Here is a 24,220-nt window from a genome sequence, read left to right on the forward strand (position 1 = left end):
ACGCCCCGGGCACTATCGTTAAGCTTTAGATTTAGAGTGAAGAATCGACCACCGCCACTGCCCACATCGCACCCAACATACACCGTAGGACGTCGTAATCCTGTTACGGTTAGTGGCTCAAGTGCCACCGGCGGCCCCGCCACTGTTACCCTGCCGTGCCGAATTTCGTGACATAACGCCACACCGCTGGCGGTGGATGGTTTCATCAAGAAGCCCCCCACCCTTGCGTGGAGTGCCGTGTCCACCCTTGTCACTGCCGGCGGTGTGAAAAAAGGAAAGGCAGCGGGAAAGACCCACAACAGCAGTGGTTCTAGCAAAGACATCATGCTGCAGCAGCACAATAAGGAACATCGCTTTATAAACTTCCATACGATCGATCCGAACTATTCGTTGCCCGTGGATGCCTACGTTGTGGTAACCGGACCTGGCGTTGTTGGTCGCAGTCCCAAGGCAATGAAAGAAACCACCGACGAAGCTGGTGGTGGTGGTGGTGAACGTAAAGGTGTCATCGAGCAAGATGAGGACGATGATGTCGAACCTTACGTTGTACCGTGCAGTCCACATCGATGAGTCGCCATGTCGGCAGATATGGAGCTGCTGTGTGTTTTGTGAATATTTCGTGCCAAAAATAGGAAAGGAGAAGACTATTAGACGGAGATGGTAATAATCTCTAGTATCAATCGATCGTGTGCAGTTAGGTTATGGATAGTATTTTGTTTGTTAGTGCTGGTAGATTTTTTATGCTTTTCGAAACGAAAGATTAGTAATCCTCTAGGAGAAGCGCAATAGAACATACACGATAGTGTGTGTTTCCATCGCAAATTGCCACGTCAATTCCAAACCAAATGGGGGGAACGGCACATATGATTCAGGATAGACGGAAAACATATTTGTTTGTATCATCGTGGTTGATTATCGTTCCGAATTCATATCCATTCCGTGCTTCGAAAGAGAGAATGAAGGCAAAAGAAAATGTATTTAAAATGTAGAAAGTAGAAAATCGTTCGTTTAAAACAATCCCCCCAACTCCTTGTGTATATGACATTAAAAATAAAATAAAACAACCACAAAACGCTTCCAATGTAGTGGATAAAAAGAAAATGCAAACAATCTAGAAGCAAACATTTTTGAGAGATAGAGAAAGAGAAAGAGACAGAGCGAAGCAGACGGTTGAAACGTTATTTATTTTTGCTAGATAGTCGCCTCTTTATACAACTCTTTAAAAAACAAAAAATATGTCAAAGATTAACAGACAGGATCAGCGCGATCTCGATACATTACGCCAGAAAACACTCGTGAAACACCAATTGGAATGGAAGTACAGGACACAGGCCAGGCAAAGGAAGGGAGGTTGTTTTGTTGAGAGTTATGGATTGAAGACATGGAAAGGCGTTGTGGCCGGAAGGAAAATAAATTGTAATTTTTTGAAGAGAATTCTAATAAGGACAGATTGATGGAAATAGGATGGTAGGGGGAGGAAAGTAAGCTAGCCTAATAACCAAACCATACTTACCACATGTGCGTGAATTTTGTTTCCTCCTTTTTTAAATTGTAATTCCAATTTACTAGCAACAATGCAAAACGATGTTGTGTCCATTTGTATGAATGTTGAAGGCTGTAGAACGCCGGAAAATGTTCGCGTAATTTGAAGAAGCCAAATTTCTTTCTATCCGTTCTTGTTAACAAACGTTTTCTAAAAGATTCCGGTTATTTTGTGTCCATCCGTCTTTCCACACTTTCCCTCGGCGCATCGTATAACCTGTTATCTGATCTATCTAGCAACTACTCCCTGTATAATAAAGGAAGTATTATGATGAAAACTAAAGCAATATGTCACATTGCGGTTTGACTACTAAAAACATCCGAAACTAAACTCTCAATCTTTGTCGCTGTTGCTTATAAAAAAAATTTGTTGTACAATTTGCAAACAGTACATTAAACGATTTCGAATAAAAAGCGGCAGCCCAATGCTGGTAAGTGATTGTGATCGTATTTTCGCTAATCGCATATTAAAACGTTATGGTACGTATTTTGTATAACTTGTTCTGTAACGACTTTTATTACGAACAATTCAAACATTGAAATATTTCGTCGACCTGTTCTAGCATCTACTCGAAATGAGATATTTCAATTCGACCAACCAAGCTTGCCGTAGTTTCAGGTTCAATCATTATTTATTTTTCGTTATTTCTTTACTGTTTTGCATGATTGTCAAAATGTAAACACAAACTGCACCTTCAAATTTATTTACATATACTTCGGCACAACGTAGCGCCTGTTTACATTCGCGATAGAGTCTCAAAAAAATCAATTAGATCATCGCAAATTGGAGTCACCGAATCGGTCGCTCCAACAATGGAAGCCCTCAATACGTACTACAGCAAAGACGAATACGTGGAGACAGCTTCCGGAAACAAGGTCAGCCGACAGACAATTTTGTGCGGGTCGCAAAACATCGTTCTACACGGCAAGGTGATTGTGCAAAGTGGTGCTATAATTCGCGGCGATTTAGCAGCCGTACGCACGGGACGCTACTGCGTCATCTCCAAGGGATCTGTAGTTCGGCCACCGTACAAACAATTCAGCAAGGGTGTTGCCTTCTTTCCGCTGCAGATTGGAGATCATGTGTTTATCGGCGAAGGAGCCGTAGTCTCTGCAGCTTCGATCGGGTCGTATGTCTACATTGGGAAGAATGCTGTGATTGTACGTCGAAGGTGATGGGCTTTGAACAAAAGGCAAAAAAAGCTAATATGAACTTTGTTTGCAGGGACGCCGTTGCGTGCTGAAAGACAACTGCATCATCGAGGACGGTGCAATTGTTCCCCCGGAAACCACGATTGCTAGTTACATGCGTTACACTGCTGACGGCCGGATCGAGGGTGGCCAGGGAAACCCAGATTTTGTGCCCCACGCAATGTTGGATCTGATGATCGAGTTTACCAAGTCCTACTACGATCATTTCGTTCCGACGAGCAACTGACGGCACCGCGAACTCTCGGTTCGTTCGAGAGTCCAACGAGTGTAGACAACTGTTCATGTGCTTCATAATTTCCTCCCATGTCGCGACTATTCTCATCGTCTGATAATCGATAACCGTAGCCTATAAGAATGTATTTATTTAATGGAAAGACAAATACACCAGGGATCGCTTAAGTCATGTGTTTATTTACGAATAGAAAAAGTTATTTCGCATCCATATCGGATCCGAACAAGAGATGAGAACGCCTTCACGCGAGTCGTCCCTTCTGTTCCCTGGTAAACCAGAACAGCTTTCTTCATCAACAGCATATGTAGAACATTTTAACAGCATTGTCTGGCAGTCTGAAACGGATGTTCACTTTTTGCCAGATTTCTTTATTCCGCCCTGCAACAGCGGTCCTCCTTTTGCGGCTTTCTGCTTCGCCGCCTCCAGAGCCTTTTGTGCCTCCTTCTGTTTCTGCTTGAAGGCGACATCATCGTCGTCCATTTCCGACTGGTCCTTTTTCGGGGCCTTCAGCGGTTTCTTCTTACCACCTTCGCGTCCGCTCATACCTGGTGTTTCGTTAATACGAGAAAGGTTATATTTCAATCGAATTTTGATAGGTTATCAACACTAACTTGAATTTGCTTCTTCGACACACCGTTTCGGAAAAAATGCTGTTTGGAAATGCGACTGTCGCGACGAGGGATACGAACTGGTGTTGGCAAAATTGGGATGCGAAAGATTCGAGGACTCAATCCCTTGACGGATTCTAAAAAATTGAGTCCCATGTATTGGATACGAATCTATTTAAATAAATGTTGACATGTTTTTCGGTGCTGTTATGGCCGTTCAAAGCATTTATTCGTAAATCATTCAATGAATTAAACAAATAATAGAAATTATCTGAATGTTTAATGTGAACGCAATAGATCCATGCATATGACGGATTGGCTTACAGTTTGGGAGATTCGGATCTCAGACCGCAATTGAAATAAAAGATTCGAATCTCACCAATTTTCCCACCCTCTCGCTGTCATCGGTTATTGTGATATTATGACAGATCGAAAATCTTGCTGCATGGGTTGCTCTACTCAACTTTTGATTCAAAATTTAAGTTAATATGGAAAATATCAACGACAAATACATAAATAATCAATTAAATCAAACATAAAATTGTAGACAAATTTTGCTTAGACCCTTTCTGTTTATTTTCAGCATTGGTTGAATGATACAATTAAATGTGGGTTTGTGTCTGTATACAACTGTTTTGTTCAGTTTGTTAAGTTTAATCGATCGAAAATACAGTAAAGCCCAGGCTTTCCCTCTCGAGAGAATAGCAACTGTGTTTCATTTAGTCCATGAACATCTAATTTCACCAGCAAATACACAGGCATCGGAATAAACGTTGGACTGGCTGCTGACTGCTAGCATGGATCTCGACGACTTCTGTGCCTCGATTTGAAAAGCTATTTGATACGAGTCCAAGATAACATCCCTTCGAATGTAACTCTGCGGAGGGGACGATAAAAGATAGTTTAGCAGCCGGCGATTCACGAATCCGAGATCGCTGTAATTGGCTCAACTTCTGGCTCATTTGGGTCATACGGTTGCGGTCATTTGGCTCACCATGAGGGACGTTTACTATATACTCTTTCGTTCCTGTCAGTCTCAACAGACTGAAGAGCAACATAAAATCATAACGGTCGAAACTAAATATGACAAACTTACACGTAACATTTCCTAGTTAACTAACGAGAAATTAAAAGGCACACACGCCAGAATGGGTCAGAAAAAAATATGAAACAATCGTTGTTGTTGAGTCACGAAACCGATAAGATGGTCCTATCGACAGATAAATGGTTAAATAAACTCTATAGAGCAGAGATGGAGCGAATGAGATAAATGTCTCACCATCACCTGCGAACAGCAATACGGTTTAAGCCATGACAGTGCTAGCTTGAGCCACATGAATATTTTTTCACGAAAGCATCCTGTCTTTGCAACACCAACCAACAAACATAATAAAGAGACCTTTTTGTTGCGGCCCAAAGAAAAAGTGTAAAAATAACGAACCAAAGGTAAAACCTTCTTTCTAAAGAGTATGTTTTTACAAAATTGGCCTTCACTAATTAACTAAAAACGGCCACTTTTTTATTGTTAGCTGCTGAAGATACTGGCATTGGCGTTTGGGATAGTCTTCTTGCCCCCTTTTGATGTTCACCTCCACTAGGTTATCTTGAACCTCCTTCCAGCGAGTGGTTTGCGTTTGTTAAAACTAGAGCCGGAATTCATACAAAGTACCTCGGGAAAAACGCAATTAAAAGGGTCGAAACATGCTACCAAATCGTTCAAGCCGTTTCATGTTTTCCATGTTTGTATTGTTCTTTTGTGTTTTTGCTAAGTGAACTCAGTACTCAATCATTTTCCACACACCGACTCACTCCTTTCGTACCCTACTCTCTCATACCCTCATTACCAGCTTTCTGCTATCTCGGATTCATGTAAGATGTTGTTGTCGCTGTTGTTTTCAAGGATGCTGCACGATGATTCTATAGATCGATTTTCTGATCCTGCATCAACGGGTTATGCACGCACGATTTTGGATATTTGATATTGAAAATACGCGTTTAGATAACTACACTACCGATTAAAATTATCACTGATCAAGCCAGATAGCTGTAGGTATCCTTTTGTCCTTCCTGACGCTCCAGATATTCTTTCTCTATCAGAATATCGATACATTTCTATGCAAAGAAAAAACAATATATGAGAACATGAAAAGAAGTGATGTGTAAAAAAACGTGGTTCGGGAGGCACAAACAAATAGGCGGTCTCACACCTACCTTTATCACTTGAATCTTCGGCTTGAACCGGGTGGACAGTTGGTTCAAGACCTCGCCAACGAGCTGCGTGTGGTTTAGTATCTTCCGCATTTTCATGATCCGCACGATTGCCGCCTGTATGAGTATCTTTCGGTCTTCTTCGATATTTTTGTGGGTTGCCTCCTGCTCCACTTTCAGTTCCGTTTTCAGCGGGAAATTGATGTTGATGCGGAGTTTGCGGCTGAAACAAAAAAAAAGAAAAATTAAATTTGTTTTAATCGCATATCAGAGCGAAAGCAACAAACAATGTTTTTATTCGATTATTAATTTTTGTATTACAAAAGTTTGGCCTTATAAAGCCGGAGAAGCAGTTTTATACGGACGGATCTGCATCCGCCGAGGGTACAGGTTTCGGTTGCTTTAACACCATCGCGGAAACGTTCCATAAGTTACATCAACCATGTAGTATCTACGTTGCAGAACTTACAGCTATCTTTTGTGCGCTAGCTTTGATAGACACCCGACCCGCAGGGGAGTTCTTTATATTTACGGACAGCTTGAGCGCTGTTCAAGCTCTCCAAAACGTGAATGTAGTTAATAGCAAAGATTTTTTTGTTATTAAAATTTTAGAACTGCTATGTGCTCTTTTTGATAAAGCCTTCCGAATCTCGCTCGTGTGGGTTCCCGCTCACTGCGGAATCCCCGGGAATGAAAAGGCTGATGCCTTGGCGAAAAAAGGGGTGTCTTCGGGCGCTTTATATGACCGTAATATTCCTCCACACGAATTCCTCCGATACCCAGAGCAACACCGCCTGTCCCGCTGGCAGAAGTTGTGGGAGGCGGATGAATTTGGCCGCTTCCTCGATCACTCCTCAAGTATCACTACGATCCTGGTTTAGTGGACTGAACGGTGAACCGTGCGTTCATCCGAATGATGTGCAGGTTGCGCTCGAACCACTTTGCGTTAGGGGCGCACCTACATCGGATAGATCTGGCTCAGACGAAGTTATGTGGCTGTGGCTCTGGATTCCACGACGTGGATCACCTTCTGTGGTCCTGTGTGGATTACGGAGCCGCTCGACCTGCTTTGATCGACGCGGTAGAGGCGTTGGGCAAACAACCGGCCGTCCCGATCCGAGACATCCTAGCGGAGAACGATATGCAGTACCTCAAAGCAATTTTCCATTTTGCTCGGAACAACGGACTCACACTTTAATCCCCCCCCCCTCCCCTTCACTCCTTCTCTCTTCCCAGTTCATGTTCTCCTTTCCCCATTCTGCTCCCTCCATCTTTACGTATCATCTCCCACTCCATTGAACCTCCTAATGCGTCCTCGTTAAAGCACCTAGCTGGCCCGACTAAAATAGACTCAAACCACACCAACGACAAGAGTTGAAAGCAGAAGATCCCTGTCAAGGACGGTTCCGGACAACGTTATTTCCCACAACGAGAGCCCTGATAGCCTAGACGTGACCCAAATAGGATAAGGAGATATCAGTTCTCTAGGATATAGTATATAATTTAATTATGTACAATACGGCCCGTACCGTGAAAATAGAAATAAAAAAAAAAAATTTGTATTATTCTGAGGAAACTCTAGATTGTGCTTTCAGACAGTATCATGTTGATCATTATATATCAACAAACCTAATATATTGTTATTTTCAAACAAATCAAGATCGGTGATCGTCACAGAAATGGATCAGATGGTCCCTGAAACTGGGGCTATTAAAGATATTTAATCTTTTTGTTTAGTTTTTCGCCTGTTATCGTTTATATTTACTATTATCACTTGTAAAAAGATTACTTGGCAGATATTTTAATTCTTTAATCGCGTTATTTGAACTGTGTACAACATATTAACTTTTACATAACATAATAGCTGATACTTTTACTTTTTATTATAGACACCAAAAACATGAAAAAAGGTTATGTATAAATCAAATTACTTTGATTTTAAATAAATTTGCACATTTATTTACCCAACAGATGGTTTCACTTCTGTTATGCTATTCGACAATTGCATCGTCATAAAATAATAGCCATATTAGGTTAATTTTATATTTACACAATCTTTTTCAGTCTAATAGAACTTTGTACTTCTCTGTTCACATTTGTTACCAATACTTTGCTTTCAACCCTTTCGAGTCTTTGTTAGAGTTGAGGAGAATATGTTTTATATTTCCAAATTAATAGGTTTATCGAAAAAACAAACCCGTAAAATATGCAATCCAATAAAGTAGAAATTTGCCCCTGCTTTTCGAAGCAATAATATTTAATAAAAAAAGGTGTAACAAATGCGAGGATACGAAAATTAACAAAAAAAAAGTACCTTAATATGAGTAGGTAGTTTCTGAATAAACCAAAAGATAAAACCAAAAATCACATGGATGACACTTAGGACACTTACTTTTTGAAGTCCTTATTCAGCTCGATCGTCGACTCTGGCTGCAGCTTTCCTTCGTCTTCGTAGCACGTCAGAAGTTTCGTCTTTAATAAAATTTGCAGCACTTGTATAAGATTTTCATTGTTGATACCTGTGACCAAAAGGAGGAAAAAGTTATGATTAGATCGACAGAAGATTTGCGGATCCACGACAGTCGAGGGGTAGCGCCGGTTAGAAAATCGGCCCAATCGACGTACGAAAAGGGAAAAAGTCTAGTAAGCCCTTAACGGGCAGGCATGGCCAAGAATATGGTCATTACGCCAAGAAGTTTACCAGTGTTTTCTCCCAGCTGTTTGATACTCCAAGCGGTTTCCTCGTTGAACTGCAACAAAACGGCCATTTGGAAGGTACTAGCCTGAAATGGAAAGAAAGTGAGAATAAAACATTCACTCAGAATTATCAGCTTCTGACAACTGTTGTTCGTCGCCTACCTGAAGGGTGTAACGCATTCGGAAACAATTTGTAATAAGCTCCCCGCGACACATATTGTACAACCAGTTCAGTTTTCGTCCGGAATGTTGCTTGGCGTAGAAGCTATTGAACCGTTGGACTGACTGTTCAAGCTGAAAGAGGGAGGGCATGGTTATCCTCTTACAGGTGGTTACTCATCGAAGCGCAATCACAAAATTACCTCGAAAGGCAGGGAAAAGGTAAAACCTTGACCGAACGGCCACGAGCCACACGAAAGCACCAGAATGCTGAAATCTATTTCGTTTTGCCCAGAGCTGCGCAGGTCCCGCAGCTTCTCGTGATGCTTCCGGTACTGATCGTTGAGATCCTTCGATACGCCAATGTCCTGGAACATGCGCTGCAGCTTGCTCGTGTACTCGAAGCCGCATGCCTGCTTCAGCTTAGAAATCATGGAAGCTTCCGCGTCATCGCTTGCCGACATGTGGTGGCACAGGCGCTTGGCCAGCATCTTGCTGTAGAACTTCTGGAACACATCCTTGTCTTCGATGTACTTGAATACAACCATCTATGACGAACACGTGGAAAATGATAATTTGTTATGTATAGTCATGCAAGAAACCCTCAAAGAATTTATACACATACCACTTGATTAAGCGTGTCCTCCAGTTCGGCTTCTTCTGGATTTTTACTGGATTTCTTCAGCAGCAAATCGCAGTACTTGGCCAACAATTCCGGACTCTTGCTAGCGCTTCTGCTCACCTCAGTTACCGCGTTTGTATTGATGAATTTGCCGCAAGCCTTATCGAGGGCAGCCACAAAGCCACTATCGTTGTTGAAAGCAATAAGTACGAGTGCGTTGTACTTCTTGTGCACTTCCAGGATGGTTTGGACGTAAATTTTTGGATCCTACAACGTCATGTACAAAAAGCGAAATTATCCTGACCTCCATACGCACCCTATACAAATAGACCCCGTTCAACCTACATTTACAGCAGAGTCACCGCATTTTTCGATGGCGGCAAGTCCTTGGTTGTGGATGTGGGTTTCAAGGATTTCCTTCAGTTCGGACAGACCCGACTTGATGCGGGCAACCAGTGAGTACATGCGAGCCAGGTCCTGGTTTTTGTCGGAGTTCAGCAGGTTTTGGAACTCCGTCCGGAACTGATCAAGATGGTTCTGGATAAGCACGCGCTCGCACTTTTCTGCCAAACGTTCAAGCGTGCTCTCGTGCAGGTACACCTGTACACGCTTCTGTTCTTCGTTCAGGCGCAGCTCCACCCGCTTCATGTACTCCGTAACGGGATTCTCACGCAAAAACTCTGCACTTTCACGTGTATAGAATCTATGTGAAAAAGAAAAAAATATTCTTACTACTGGTAGTAATGTATAGAAGAATAGTATTGAATACCGTTCTGTGTCTTCGAGGAAAATGTTTTCGAAGCTCTCCTTGTATACCGAAAGATTCTGTCCCTTTGCATGCGGGTCCTCCTCGTTCAGTCCTAGCTCAACGTAGCAATTGATGACGCCGGATACGAGCCGTGAGTTAATGGTTTCCCCGTTGCGCTCGCGTTCGATCAGCTTCAGCACCGCATTGGTGACTTGCTTGTTCAGATGCTTGAACAGGTTGCCGCGCCAGGTGACGAGTGCCAGCTGGTAGATTTCGTACACGTCCTTGCGACCCTCCTCGCATTCGCGCTTAACCCAGTGGCGGTTAAGGTAAGCACAGACGCCGTTCAGGACCTTACTGGAGAACTGGTACTCCTCCCACCGCTTGGTGTAGAAGCTCAGGACTTCCTCATCCATCAGATCAATGCCATTCTGGTGCAGCCGGACGAGGTAGTTCTCAAGAAACTCCTTCAAACGTTTGTACAGCTCCTGCCCAACTAGTTGAGCACCTCCAGGCGGTGCGTTCATACCCTTTTTGGACACCTTCGACGAGCCCGTACGACAGTTGGGCTGCTGATGGACACTCGTGCAGTAGTTGTATACATGTCTAGAAGCATAACAACAACAAATCGTTTAGCGTTATAGATGATTGTATGTAGGTAAGAAACATGCAACCTGATATGATCTCATGAACATAATACAAAGCACTGTTGAATGTAAAATTACTCGTTTATGTAACACTTTGATCACTATGATCGCTTAGAAGGCTTTCCTTGTCATCATGCAGGCTAATTGTTTACTTTCGTAACCTTCGAGAAACCATCAACATATTTTTGTCTTGCAAAATACTAACCAACCATTGCTACCACCACGATCATAGTTTATTTAACACAAACTTTATGGCACTCAAACTTGGTCGATTGTTGTTCTACGATGTGCTGAGATTTCGATCAGGAAAATAGACACGTTAAAAATAGACTGTCGCATTGGCATGTCGCTGTGCGATTTACACAAGAAAAAGAAACGCATTTTGGCCACCGTCGTCGTCGATGCACATTCGTTAAGCTTCTCCGATCATAAAATTAAATTAATCAACATCCGACGCAGAAGAGATGCTGTTGGATGGAACAAAGTAAAAGGTTATTTTAGCCTTTTACGCTCCGACCACATGACGACACTGAACTCCAGGTTACAACAACCCGACTGCAACCAGTTTTTTCACAACCGAGCAATATGGTGTCCTATCTTCCGCTTGGATAATCTCGTCGCGCAAATGTTGTTATTGATATTATGTTTTTTTTTCAGTTCCGAATCAGTCACACCACATGACACACCAAACAGACACATTCACCAAGTTAACTGCACATGTTTTGTTGCGTGCTTCCTTCCTTGTACGGTGCACCTTACTCTTCCCCTTCCTCTTCCGATGAACGTTTTCACAATCACGAGCAGGTCAAGGAAGCACAAGGACAGGGAGTTGTATAGCTTTTTTTTTTAACACAATACACCGTCACAAAGATAAGTAATCTTGCCAAACAACGGGTCACAGCTTCAGGAATCCATGTGTCTTTTGCAACTCCGACCTCGGTTTCCTTCGGTTTCCTTAACGCGTCATTGATCTTTTGTATTTCTGACCTCTCACACTTGGGAATTTTTCGGTTTCCTTAACCCACCAGCGCAACACATTAATCAAGATGCCGATCCAAACTTACGTGTAGAGCTCCATATAGCGTGCGATGCCGAGACTGTGTTCCCGCTTGTACACCTGCTTGATGCCACCTTCTAGATCGGTCCATATCTGTTTTCCAACAGGAAGATAATGTTCATTTCCGGGTCGTCATATGTGTGAAGAAAATAATAAGGCGACAAACATTACGATGCAGCTCTCCCCGCACAAGTTCGCGATCCGATACATACCTCTTCAAGATTAATATTCTTAAGCCCCGTAGCGCCATGGGAGTTTAATTTAGACATCGAATCGGAGTCCTGAATGGAGTTTTTTAAGTGCTTCCTCGTTCAATCACTTCGCTTGTCGATGTATCTGTCTCTCTCCTTCTGTTTCAATTTTATGCTGGCTAGTATCAGCGTAATTTCTGTGTTTCAGCTGGCCACAATAGTAGTTCCTTCACAAAATTGCTGTCACCAAGCAATAGCAACCAACACAGTACCATTGGGGAGTAGCACACGAAACAATGGAAAATAGCACAAAGAGGGAGAGATGGAAAGAAAAAAACAAGCATTATCCTACTGCAATAGCAATGAAAATCTTATCTCCGATGTATAGTCACGTCCGGCAGGGAAGGGGAGGAATGTTTTTCGCGAACTTTAAAACAATTCCCTTTTGTTTTGCGTTTCTCACACAGTATTGCACCCTTCCGACCGTGGGTTTTGGCAGGCCTTACATCAGCCATCCATAGGCCAACCATTTTAGACACAATCGTTGGTCACCAGATGTAAGCTTCCTTATATTAACCTTTTTTAAACAGGAATTCCACAGAGAGTTTCCTTTATCGATATCAACCAGCCTCCCTGGGACCACCTATTCGTACGATCGTACTCCGTGGGCGATGCACAAGGAACAGACACGCAAAAAAAATATTTTCGCTTACCCTTTTGTTCAGTGAAGTTCGACAGCTCGGAGCGTATTTTTCTTTCTTCTTTTGGCTGTCGCGTTCCGTGATGCTTTACCGTGTTTCTGCTATCCGAAAAACCAGATCGGACTAGTGTTGGATGCAATAACCTTGTTGAGCGTGCACCAATTTTTAAAACACAAAAAATCGAAAGAAAGAAACGTTTCAAGCAGAAAAGTTACTTTCTTTCTAGAGTCAGTGCTTGTTCCACGGTATTCACAATTATTAGCTCTGCGTCAGAGCTGGCACTGCATAGTAGTGATGGGTTCTCGGAACCGCACCCACCGTCCGGAACCGCTTCCGAGCATCTTTAAACCGGCTCCGATTCCGGCTTAGTAAAACCCACGATTCCGTCCCGATTCCACGGCTCCGAATGACTCCGGCTCCGGTCGGTTCCGGCTGCCGACTAGCGGCACTGGACGGTTCCTGACGGCTCCGGACGGCTCCGGACGGCTCCGATAGCTCCAACGGCTCCGACGGCTCCGGCTGCCGACTAGCGGCTCCGGACGGTTCCGGACGGCTCCGAACGGTTCCAAGCTCGGAGTATTGCACCTACCTTACGGAGCCGCTTTCGATATTGGTGGAGTCATTCGGAAGCGGTTCCGATTTTTTGTGTAATTTACCCATCACTACTGCATAGTTTGCTCTGCTTTGCGAGTAATCAATTCGAAGCTCACATAAATGACCCCTCGAGCTTCGTGCGAGCCTTGTGGCGACATCAGATATGCGCATTTGTGTGCGTGAAAAATTGTCTGTGTGTTAGTGGCATCTGCGTAACTCTCTCTCTGCCGTGGTAAATTTTCTCCAAAATACGGATAGATAGAAAAATATTACGTCCTTACTCGGGGTCCACACTACAGCGCGACGTCGCCTGACAGGAGCTGAACTCCATACAAAAAAAAACCTTGCGCGATGTCGCGCGAATCGCGCTAGGTTTTTTTTGCATGGAGTTCAGCGCCTGTCAGGCGACGTCGCTCTGTAGTGTGGACCCCGTAACATATGAGGGTATTATGATTGGAAGCGCGGAAACGATAAACTTCTCGACGCTGGCCCATACAAAAGGTAAACAACACTTTGAAAAAAGCGAAAAAATGGCTGGGCGTCTCGACGATCCAAAACGACGCCACCTGCGTGTCGAGACGATGCGCGGATACGAAACGACGCGCGTCGTTATCGTCGAGCAGTTTCAAGCACCTCCTGGTCGATGGATCTCTATAGACCGTATGTGTCCGTAGCATATGTGGGTTCTATGGATCTTGGTATTTACCAAGTCACTTTGATTTATTTAGCCAATTAGCCATAGTATAAAACACACCAATAACTCGATCGTTTTGAAAATTGATTAAAAATCAAAGTGCTCGAAACTTGTTAAAAACTATATATTTATATACCTTGAAATACTTGTATAAATACCCAGGTTGCTATTCGAGCAAATATGCGGAAACTTTCGAGCAATAACGCGGAACTGGATCATAATAGCCTCAATAGTATCGGTGGCCAGTGTTCGATAGCAGCGCTTGGATCGACCGACTCGGGGTGGTTAACCGGGGTCGTGTTAACTCACATCAGACAGTAAGTACGTGTGTAAGAACCCACAGCAGAGAGTTCTTACTGATGATGATTTGTCCGTGCTTTTTACACATTTCAGGGTCTCGACAAGGAAGAAGAAGCGGCTTGAAATAATCATCAATGCATTCTACGTGTTTTCACTGGCCATGGCGGAGTGGTGCTGCACATCGTACATCGAAGGAGCCTGCTACGATCCGTGGTCGCTGTTTGCCAGCACGAACCAGAGGAGGCGTCGGACGATTTCTGAACATTTCCCCTGATTGCCTTCCGAAGCGGACGATGTGCATGTAATATTATCGATGTATCAAAATAATAAACCAATCAAAAATATTTTCCTGCATGAAAATAATTATTTTGGGAAAGAAAAGATATCCTGAACCCAGCTCATATAATCTACTACGAATGGGTATATGTTTTTTGCGCGTATAGTCAGAAATAGGTGTTATAAACACGTTGCACAGTCACGTTGTCAAAACTGTTCTCTTTTGCGGTGTCCCGCAAGTATTAAGAGAATTGTTTTACCCTTCTTTTCATAAGTCTTTTTACATCCAAAATTGCATAGGAAATCTGCTGCAAAAGAAGGGGTAAAAGAATTCTCAAAAGAAGAGCGATCAGTTCTCAAGAGAATTCTTTTACCCCAAAATAACGCCAAAATTTCTCGTTGGGAGGTGTTATAAACGCACAGTCACGTTGTCAAAACTGTTCTCTTTTGCGGTGTCCCGCAAGTATTAAGAGTATTATTTTACCCTTCTTTTCAGAAGTCGTTTTACATCCAAGATTGCATAGGAAATCTGCTGCAAAAGAAGGGGTAAAAGAATTCTCAAAAGAAGAGCGGGCAGTTCTGAAGAGAATTCAAAATTTCTCGTTGGGAAGCTACCTGCTCGATTCGTTTTGCACAAAGAACTTTGGTTTTGGTCAGAATAGTTAGTTTGTTTGTACTTCGTATCTTGATAGTTAGAACAAATTTATAATAACATCCTATAGAAAAGCTCCTTTCGAGGCCAACAGTTTTGTCGAAGGAAATTAATTTTCAAACACACAGGGTTACCTGATGAAGTTCATATTCCCGGTAGAAAACGGTACAAATGTGAGAATGTGTTAGTGCAAGGGCAGACCGGTTGGTCGTTGGATTGGTGAGTCCGCACAAAAATCGTGTATAACACGCGGTTGTGGCGGAATTGGTGTTTGAATGTATGCGCATATCGGGTCGTTGATGGGTCTCTTCAACCGGTTTGTAACGGTTCTACGGCATTTAACCCTGATACCTGCTACCAATAACGTTTACGAATCCTAAAACCAGCAAATCTGAGCAAAATTTTGGTATAGAAAAAAGAATTTCGTTCAAAATTCTGTAATCTTCTATGTATCGGCAACATAGGATGATTGTAATTATGAAAATAAAATTATATTCGCGGAAAAACTGTTATCAATTTGTTCATTGTTTATTCCTCTTCCGACCACTAGCACAGCCGGGGAAATGCTATGACGTTTGTCATATGTCATTTTGTATGGAAATGGACAGTTGTGTTTGGCACAGAAACGTATTGTGTTTGTGAGCGCAAGGGACGATACGCAGCGGAATCCAGTTACGCGGCGATTTACAATTTGGAGCAAAAGCAATCTTCAAACTAGCATCGAAGCAGTGCGAACTGCGTCATCGAACGCCGGAATAAGTTGACGGTGTGTAAGCATTTTCTTCTGCATTCATCGCCGCATAAACAAACGCGTCCCTGAGCAACAATGGTGGCGTCGAAAAAATCGTTCAAGATAGGCGACTTGGTGTTCGCCAAAGTCAAAGGCTACCCGCCTTGGCCTGCCAAGGTAAGCGAAATGGAACTCAGGGTGCTTCGAAGAACCCCGTAAAGCCTACACGGTATGGCGTCCCCTGTCGGAGGGTACGTAAAGAGATTCTTTTCGTTAATTTCTGGTCGCCTTCTTGCTTTTCTACTGCATTAACCCTAGATCATGAGGATTGACAAGACCAAATACAATGTCTACTTCTACGGAACAGGCGAAACGTGAGTATTGACACAGCAGAATAGCATGATCAAGCCACTTCCGCCAGGACGGATAAAGCCGATGGCTGTGCTGTTTTACCACGATGTTTTGTATTGGTTGGAACCGCGTACGTTTTCCTTGTTTTTTTAGCGCCAACATCAAAGTGGAAGACCTGTTCCCATACGAAGCGTCGAAGGAAAAGTTTGCCACCGAGAAAATTATGAAACGTAAGGGTTTCAAGGAAGCCATGGAACAGATAGAATCTGCGCTGAGCGGAGAAGATCCGAGCCCCGTAAGTAATGTTTCGTGGTAGTGGTGTGCGCTGGTGTCGTCCGTGGGAGAGATCACGCCGGATGGTGCGGCAAGCGGGTAGTACTGCGAATATTTGGTCCATTGCTCTAGAAAGCAAAATTCACTTGCGTAATATTTTTTGTTGCCTTTGGCGCCTCAAATTTTTCGTAGAGCATTTAGTATTGAATGATAATAGTTATCGATCAATATAAGAAAAACATAACTGGAAAAAGTTGCGGTTAAATATGCATCAAATTATGAAGGAATAATGTTTATCAAAGAGATTAATTCGTTTTCTTCTTTCTAGCTCTCATTTGATGTAGCCGCCGTACAGTCGGGTGTCGATGAGCTGGCGGCACAGGAGCTGTCAATGAACACATCCGAACAGGTAATACAAACGTTCCTAAAATAGCCATTGCAATTCAGTGCCATGCTCATGATAATATCCCACATTTAGGTATCATTTGGCGATTCTCTCGTTTCCTCAAACTCTACCATGCTCGATGTGACGGTAAATATGAAAAGCAATGACTCGATGTACCAACCGGACAAAACTGTTACTCTACAAGCGCCCAACAAGTCGATACGGGACGGAAAGTCGATTGCAACCCCGAAGCCTAGCAAAAAGGTGGTCGGATCGGTTGTTGCTACGAGTTCTCCCACGTTAATGGCCACAGGAAATGGTGCACAAAAACTAGTGTCTGTAGAGTCGTCCCCCAAATACCAGCCGCCGTTGCAGGACAGTATGGAGAATCAGGATGCTGATTCAAAAGAGCTCGTCGTCAGCAGAAGTGGACGCAAGATTAAGATGAAGAGATTCCTTGATGGCGACGAGGAAGATGGAGTCCTAACAGGACCACCAGCGAAGAAGAAAACGTTGATTTCTTCTTTACCGAAGGAAAAAAAGGTTTCAGCTAACAAGCAGCAGATACTGGGGAAAAAGTTGGACTCCTTCGATAAAGGTAGTTGCTCGAGAAAGGTTCCTGGAATGTGCAGCATATTTAATTCTTTTTGTTAAATTAATTTCTTGTCATAGGATCAATTCACGATGAGCGAATGTACTTGTTGAGTCTGGAGAAAGAGTTCGCCGATCTTAATATGGAAATCAAAGCTTCGGTAAAATTGGCTAGCGCAGACCCGGAACGGTGCTACAAGCTGATGGAAGAATATGAAAGTAGGTAAAATTAACAATGAACAAATAATAAAATTTTAACGCGCGTTTTTCGTTGCTCCTGCGAAACTTGCTACGCCGTTTATCGACAATAGAGCTAAAGGTAACGAAGACCATGCTGAAAAAGAATCCCAACTGCGTGGAGACTATGAAGAGGTTACGGAAATATGTCGGTAACGCAAAGGCGTGGAAAATGAACGAGGAACAAAAGTTGGAGTTTGATATTCAAGCTAAGCAGATCCGGCAGAAGGCGGACCAAATTTATAATCAGTTCAAGGTATGAAAATTATTTACTTTCATTCGAGGAAAACTCTTCCCTAAGTTCATCATTTTTTATTGCTTTCCAGGCCATTTGCCAAGCCCCAGAAAACACTGGTCCCTTTTGGGAATGGTTTAACAAGGAGGTGGAAAAATTCGAAAAAGCTACGTGTCATCTTTCAACGAAAGAGGTGTATATGATCGTGGACGAATCAGGTATGTGCATGTGTAGTTTTATTTTGTTTTGCACTAACGATTCCTCTGCCGGATGCTGCCGCTGTAACCAAACATGCATTTTATCTTTTTTGTTTTTGGTTTTGTAGACATTCCTCCCATTGGCGATCTCGCCAATGAAAGCCAACTATCGAAGAAGGAACACATTGACGGCGAACTGGAAGCAGTTAAGGGGGAGCATTGGAAGCAAAATGATACAACCATGGACAGTAGCACTGTAGTTGACGAAAGCGCGGCGAATGTTAGCAACTAATGGAAGAACACGAAAGTAACAGACAAAATTATATCGAGAACTCTACTCGGTGTAAGATACAATAGTCATTAAAAGACTAACGAGTGAATTAGTTTTTTTCGGTGCGTTGAAGTGTAAATCGATTTATGATTTTTTTTGTAACTTTAACAGATTGCAACTCTGTTTTTGTGGCTACAAAGCTGTAGTGAACGATTCTTTCTACTCTCAATAAGAATCAATATTATGTAGTTTCTCTATTTCTACATAAAGGACCTACATATTCTACTATTATTTTCTGAATCATTTAAATATCTATTTTTTTTTGCAACTGCACCTTTCAGTACAGTTTTTAAATTTGTTAGCATAAGATTCTGAAAGTGACTGAAATTAAACGACCGTACGGCGGCAAAACATCCGAAAGCATATTACCTACGATTTCAAGATCTGCCCCGAAACTGTGCCGCCAAATGTGAAGATCGGGTGAAGAGTTTATACAACATACTGGCGCGAGGGTATACCGAAAGACGCCGGTTATTGTAGCGTTTGCCCTGTCAGATGTGCGAAACATAGGGTCGTAAATCAAGCATGTCGCTTACACTTATTTCTCTCAAACAATAAACTGCAATCACTAGCGATGTTTCGCGTGTATTCGCGTGGCTCGCATATTTACTTCATCCGATAGGAAGTTATACCACTGACGGTACTCTGTATATTTTTACTGCAGCACTCTTACTGTCTACTTCATGCAGCTTAATTGTTTCCCTTTCGATAAGGTCAAAGAAAAGAAAGAGGAAAGAGTAAAATAATAAATTTCAGAACATTGATTTGAAAAAGAACTAGGCTTCATTCGCCATCGTCTGTTGTTATTTATTTTATTTTAGCGTTCGCCTCACATCATCTTTCATCTTGTTGACCCGATTACGGTTGGTAAAATATAACTTATTTTATTAATACTAGTTTTATTAAGAAACTGAGAAAACTCTTGCGAGATGCTTCGTCTTGTTTTAAATTGAAGTCCGCTTTTGGCGGCATTATTCTTCTTCCTCTTCCTTCTTATCACTGTCGCCTTCGGGAGTAGTCGAGCTCTCCGTTTCCGTTGCCCCAGCAGCGGCAGCGGCTGGCTTTTGCACACTATTTACCGACAGACCGAGCCAGTTGGAAATCATCGCAATACCCTCATCGGTCGATTCACTGACCGCCGCCAGTATGTCGGCAGTGGAAATGTTGTCCAGCAGCGAAAGCGCCGATGTACTGTTGCCCGCTGGTGCCGCTGGTTTCTCTTCCACCGCTGGCGCGAGCGTCGTTGCAGGCGTTTCCTCGCTGAAAAATACGACATCAACCGAGAAACGATAAGTGCTGTGACCGATCGGTTTCGTTAGTTCTGCCCACAGCGCGCACAGTTACCTTTCACTGGGAATCTGCTCCTTTATCTGCTCTTCGGCCGATTTAATCACCTCCATGCCTTTCGGGCCCATCCGGAAGCAACCGAGTGGAAGCTCGATCTGCACGTCTCCGAGCAGCATCGGCTCAAGCTGGAGGCAACCGCGCAAACCTTCATCCGTAGGCAACAGTTCGCTAAAACGGGCACACATTTGCGCGAGGCTCGAGAACACATTCAGGCACGTCGGTGGCGGATCCGGACCCTTGACGCGTTGGCTGTGCAGGACGCTATCACCGTAGGATACGTTCAGTGCGATACCCTCGTCCGCCGAGAGGTACTTTAGTCGGACACAGCCTGCGTAAAGGTAAAGTTATAGTTATAATAAGCCCTACCATATCAGTTCAAATAAAAAAAAACCCTGCATTATTAATTCATACCGGGTCCACCGAGATCGATGAGTGTCATGTTGAAATCGATACAGCAAATGCAAGATGGCCCATTGCACAAGCAATTGCTGGGGCCAACTTCTTCGTCTTTTGCTTCTACCTCATCGGTTGCTAAGGACAGGTAGTCTGCGAGAGTGATAAATATACTTTGATTAAAATAACATATTTTATGACTATAACAGAATTGCTTAAATGTACATGATTTTTATTCGTTCCACGTGTTGTCTGTTACGCTTCGAGCTTACGTTTAGGACGTAGAATATCGAAGCTATTTATCCTCACATGATACAGTACATTTTATTTGACGGTAATCAAGCCTTTTTTAAACTAATTTAATTTAATACTTTAAAATATGCGCGCTGCGCAAGAACATAATGTCATACGTATTACCACATTTAAAAGACTGATTTAAAAATGTTATCTTGATGATGATGATGAGGAACGAAACAAAGTAAAATATTGCAAAATTTAACAATGTGAAGTTCTTATAGATAAGAACCGGAATTGCACTAAAATCTATATCTTTTGGATAGGGCTAAACAGGCAATATAAGTATCTAATACAATCCTGATTCAACGGATTATAGACAAATTTAGAATAAGATTGAACCTAACGTGTATCAGGTATTTTCAAACAACATACCATTTAAAGATGTGTGACTTTAAAGAAATTAGCTTATCTACTAATTTAAAGTTTTATGCAGAACATATAAAAAAGTAAAATACTAAATCGTTGTGTTTTTAGTGAAGGAAAAATAATAAAATAATTAATAGTTTTTACTGCCAGACCAACACATCAACTACTAGATTAGTCACATCATTTTGTTTGTCGATATTTAACACGTGGTCTTACCCAAAATGCTGGCCGACAAAACCGTGGAGCAAAAATAGGTCAGTAGGAGGAATAACAACAATTTTTTCATTTTGCTACAAATGTGTATCTTATTTTCACGCCGATTCCGTTTCCTCAGATGAATCGCTTCCTTTTTTTAAAGCTTTCTCTCTAGATGGGCGTCACGTCTCGATTTTTTAGCTTCGTTTATTTGTGTTTACTACGCAAATATTGTTCCGGTCCTATTGGTGCTGAAGTGTGGTGTCGCGATTGGTATTTTAATAATTTTTTTTCCAGCAAGCAACGTTCGGTCGCCAAACGACTCGGAAACGTACAGTGTCGTGGCCAATGGGTACAAAATTGTCCCCGAGTAAGATCACACTTTCACTTGGTAAACAAAATAGCACTGCGACAAGCTGGTACACCGCCGATTGGTGTGCAATAATTTCTACAACTCGACACACTGAGCCCGCACGACTCAACGCCACGATCTGGATGGTTCCACCCGCGTGCGATGGTTCACCTTTGCGAAGGGGAGAAATTGGAGAAATGGACCACTTCGCTTGCCGTCTGAATCACGACTGCACGCAACCCGTTCCACGGCCGAACCGGGAAAGCCTCTGTCCCGGGTGAAAGACGATGTTATTCGCCGCTTTTACTCCACACGAATCAAGAAGAGCGAGATCAAATACGCGCCGGAATGATCCAGTCAACTGCAAAGAAGGCAAAGTGAGAGCGAGAGAGAAACACGAAGCATCTTTCCCGTTGGCCGACAGGATGGCGTGAGGGACGGTTGGGCGCACCGTGCGCACCACCAATCATTTTATAAAAAACATTTTCCTCACTTCGTCGGACGACTCCTTTTCTTTCGAACGGGAATGCATGCGGGACAACGGCATTCATTCACCCTTCGGCTTGAGTTTCGTCGCTGGCAGAACAGGGTCCGGGGAGCGTTGAAGTCTTTCGTGTAACTTGCGCTCCCAGTTAGGCGACGATGGAGCCAATCCCTTTGCCCTTTTCCGGACACCGAAGGCGCGTGAGGTTAACAGCCTCCCGGCTCGGAGGTGGATCTCGTGGACCGGATGCCGGACGAACCGGCCGGATGGACGGATGGATGGCAGATGAGCAGATGAGCGTAGTATTTACATTTCCATTCACGACCACAGCCATCCGGGAGCCGGGAATGAAGGGTGAACGGATGACACGGTGAAGATGATGTGATAATCTTTTTCTCCTTAAGCATGATATCTTGTTGTACCAGTTTTTGTTTGTTTCGCTTTATCGATCTTTTTTGACCGTTGTTTCTCTTCATTCAATTGCATGCGCGACATAGGAAAAGTGAGAAAGTTATCGTTGCAATTTCCTGCACCGAACATGAGCACTCTTTTGCTCTCTGCTGGATCGTCCGTCGATGGTCAAGGGTAAGTCGGAGAAACCCAGGAGATTTCTCATTCAAGTTCACTGTGCCAACGTCGGCTGTGCCCGAAGGGCTACGAGTCAGCTGAGCTTTGGTGAATTCGTGTCCCTGCCGCGAAAGGCCCTGCAAGCGAAGGTTCCACTTTCGAGCGCTGGACTCTACTAAGTTCAAGTTTACTCCCTGACCTACCCCAGAATGTGAAATCTAGGTCGAACGACACTTGGAACGATTTTTCTCTTCTTTCCCAGTTCTCCGGGAAGTTTTACTGCGGAGTAAATGCACTAATCTAAAGTGCACCAACAACGCGTCGGAGATTGGCTTTATTCCTTTCGAAAAACCCACAATGGTCAACATTCATCCTCTGTTTGGAGTGAGGGAGGAAAGGAGGATTATCCTCTTAACCTACCTTTTGGCTACATCTCCGGTACAAACGAAACGGTTCCCTCCGCGCCGTCCGCTTGTTTTCTGGTCACCTGCAAAGAAGTTCAAGAAGACGAGGTCGCGATCTAGAAGCGCATTAACCGGACCGAAGACTCTATAATTGGGCCATAAAATATCAATTCCTGGTTTCTGGTGCCGGCTACCGCAACGGGTCACGGGCTGGTGGATTAGTCCAGATTCAATCGACCGATTAGTTTGATCGAAGAATGCCCCTAACAGATGATGGTGAGGCTTTGGTCGTTGTTGCCGATGCAGAAGAAACCACGAGGTCGAGGGCTAACCAAATGCTGGGAAAGAGTAAGAAGCTAAAATAAAATTTAAAAAAATAACTGGAAACTCACATCCAACCGCTCCACAAAGGACACAAGAGGAAAATGTGAAATCTAATTTGCTGGATTTAAATTCCATATCTCAGCCCGCGAGGACATTGACTTTGTTCGGTAAGTCAAGAAACCAAACTCGAACGGTTAAATGATGGCGATTTTTCCTGCACAACTCCACACGAAGACACACACTCGTACGATTGTTCGTGCATTACCAAATGCGTACTCTCAAGCAGGTAATAAACGACGTGTAACAGCTTCGGAAAAGCGGCCACATGCATCCATGAGCATTTGGTGAAAACACATGCAGCAAAATGGCACTACAATACTCTTTTCGTCGATCAATGGTGGGACAATTAAGGTGGCGAACTGGAACAAGATAATGATTTGTCAACATCGTTGAACGATAAGAAAGCGGTAATTTATTTAACTCGTCTAGGCAAGGGATATTAGGGACAAATCATGTTTCATTAAAACTTGCATGCCCCCAAACACATTATTTTGTGAGATCAAAATTCAAAATTTCATTTGGTAAATCATCGGGACACTATTTACATTGATCCAGACGAAAAAAACAACAAAAAGGTCACTAGGCATATAAATACGAAACGTTATAAATACAGTTATTCTTATATTTCTACATAGAAATAATAAAATTATATACTGTTAAGGTATAATATGCTAATCAAATATAGTTTAAGACCACATTTCATTCTTGAATTTTGCATAGTTCTCGGCTTCGCTAGAAAATGTGAAAATATGAGCAATTTAACGAAAAATAACTTATTTCCAATAAGTGCTAGATTCGTTATTCACAACAACGTATGTAACGTGTAACATTAACAACAATTATTTGGCTTAAATTGAGTTCTTTATGAAACACGTTGTAGTTCAAACCTAACTCATAATCCTAATTCAAACATGGTTTATCTGAATTCAAAATTTAAAATTATATTAACTAAAATAAGAGA

General features: G+C 42.8%; 5 protein-coding genes across 5 annotated transcripts; 2 read left to right on the top strand and 3 right to left on the bottom strand.

Moving 5' to 3' along the window:
• The first annotated feature begins 2,270 nt into the window (after positions 1 to 2,270).
• Positions 2,271 to 3,150, top strand: LOC131267119 (dynactin subunit 5). Its single transcript, XM_058269894.1, has 2 exons — positions 2,271 to 2,703; positions 2,768 to 3,150. Exons 1-2 carry the CDS (start codon positions 2,356 to 2,358, stop codon positions 2,978 to 2,980), a joined length of 561 nt encoding a protein of 186 aa, XP_058125877.1. The 5' UTR covers positions 2,271 to 2,355; the 3' UTR covers positions 2,981 to 3,150.
• LOC131267124 (translation machinery-associated protein 7 homolog) lies at positions 3,146 to 3,704 on the bottom strand. Its single transcript, XM_058269899.1, has 2 exons — positions 3,598 to 3,704; positions 3,146 to 3,531 (listed from the first exon to the last, which is right to left on the bottom strand). The coding sequence occupies exon 2, from the start codon at positions 3,527 to 3,529 to the stop codon at positions 3,335 to 3,337; it is 195 nt and encodes a 64-aa protein (XP_058125882.1). The 5' UTR covers positions 3,530 to 3,531; positions 3,598 to 3,704; the 3' UTR covers positions 3,146 to 3,334.
• Positions 3,705 to 4,610: 906 nt separating this feature from the next.
• Positions 4,611 to 12,891, bottom strand: LOC131267104 (cullin-1). Its single transcript, XM_058269877.1, has 12 exons — positions 12,637 to 12,891; positions 11,945 to 12,163; positions 11,740 to 11,825; positions 10,050 to 10,634; positions 9,626 to 9,983; positions 9,284 to 9,547; positions 8,862 to 9,206; positions 8,662 to 8,793; positions 8,504 to 8,585; positions 8,195 to 8,321; positions 5,806 to 6,025; positions 4,611 to 5,706 (listed from the first exon to the last, which is right to left on the bottom strand). Exons 2-12 carry the CDS (start codon positions 11,999 to 12,001, stop codon positions 5,626 to 5,628), a joined length of 2,337 nt encoding a protein of 778 aa, XP_058125860.1. The 5' UTR covers positions 12,002 to 12,163; positions 12,637 to 12,891; the 3' UTR covers positions 4,611 to 5,625.
• A 2,818-nt stretch (positions 12,892 to 15,709) lies between these two features.
• On the top strand, positions 15,710 to 19,058 carry LOC131267112 (PC4 and SFRS1-interacting protein-like). Its single transcript, XM_058269888.1, has 9 exons — positions 15,710 to 16,047; positions 16,189 to 16,244; positions 16,375 to 16,516; positions 16,823 to 16,903; positions 16,973 to 17,477; positions 17,552 to 17,689; positions 17,782 to 17,963; positions 18,034 to 18,160; positions 18,268 to 19,058. Exons 1-9 carry the CDS (start codon positions 15,967 to 15,969, stop codon positions 18,429 to 18,431), a joined length of 1,476 nt encoding a protein of 491 aa, XP_058125871.1. The 5' UTR covers positions 15,710 to 15,966; the 3' UTR covers positions 18,432 to 19,058.
• Positions 19,059 to 19,441: 383 nt separating this feature from the next.
• LOC131267118 (uncharacterized) lies at positions 19,442 to 21,159 on the bottom strand. Its single transcript, XM_058269893.1, has 4 exons — positions 21,090 to 21,159; positions 20,229 to 20,363; positions 19,815 to 20,145; positions 19,442 to 19,730 (listed from the first exon to the last, which is right to left on the bottom strand). The coding sequence occupies exons 1-4, from the start codon at positions 21,157 to 21,159 to the stop codon at positions 19,442 to 19,444; spliced, it is 825 nt and encodes a 274-aa protein (XP_058125876.1).
• Between the last annotated feature and the right edge of the window lie 3,061 nt (positions 21,160 to 24,220).

The sequence above is a fragment of the Anopheles coustani genome, chromosome 2, assembly GCF_943734705.1.
Source record: "Anopheles coustani chromosome 2, idAnoCousDA_361_x.2, whole genome shotgun sequence".
NCBI lineage: Eukaryota > Metazoa > Arthropoda > Insecta > Diptera > Culicidae > Anopheles > Anopheles coustani.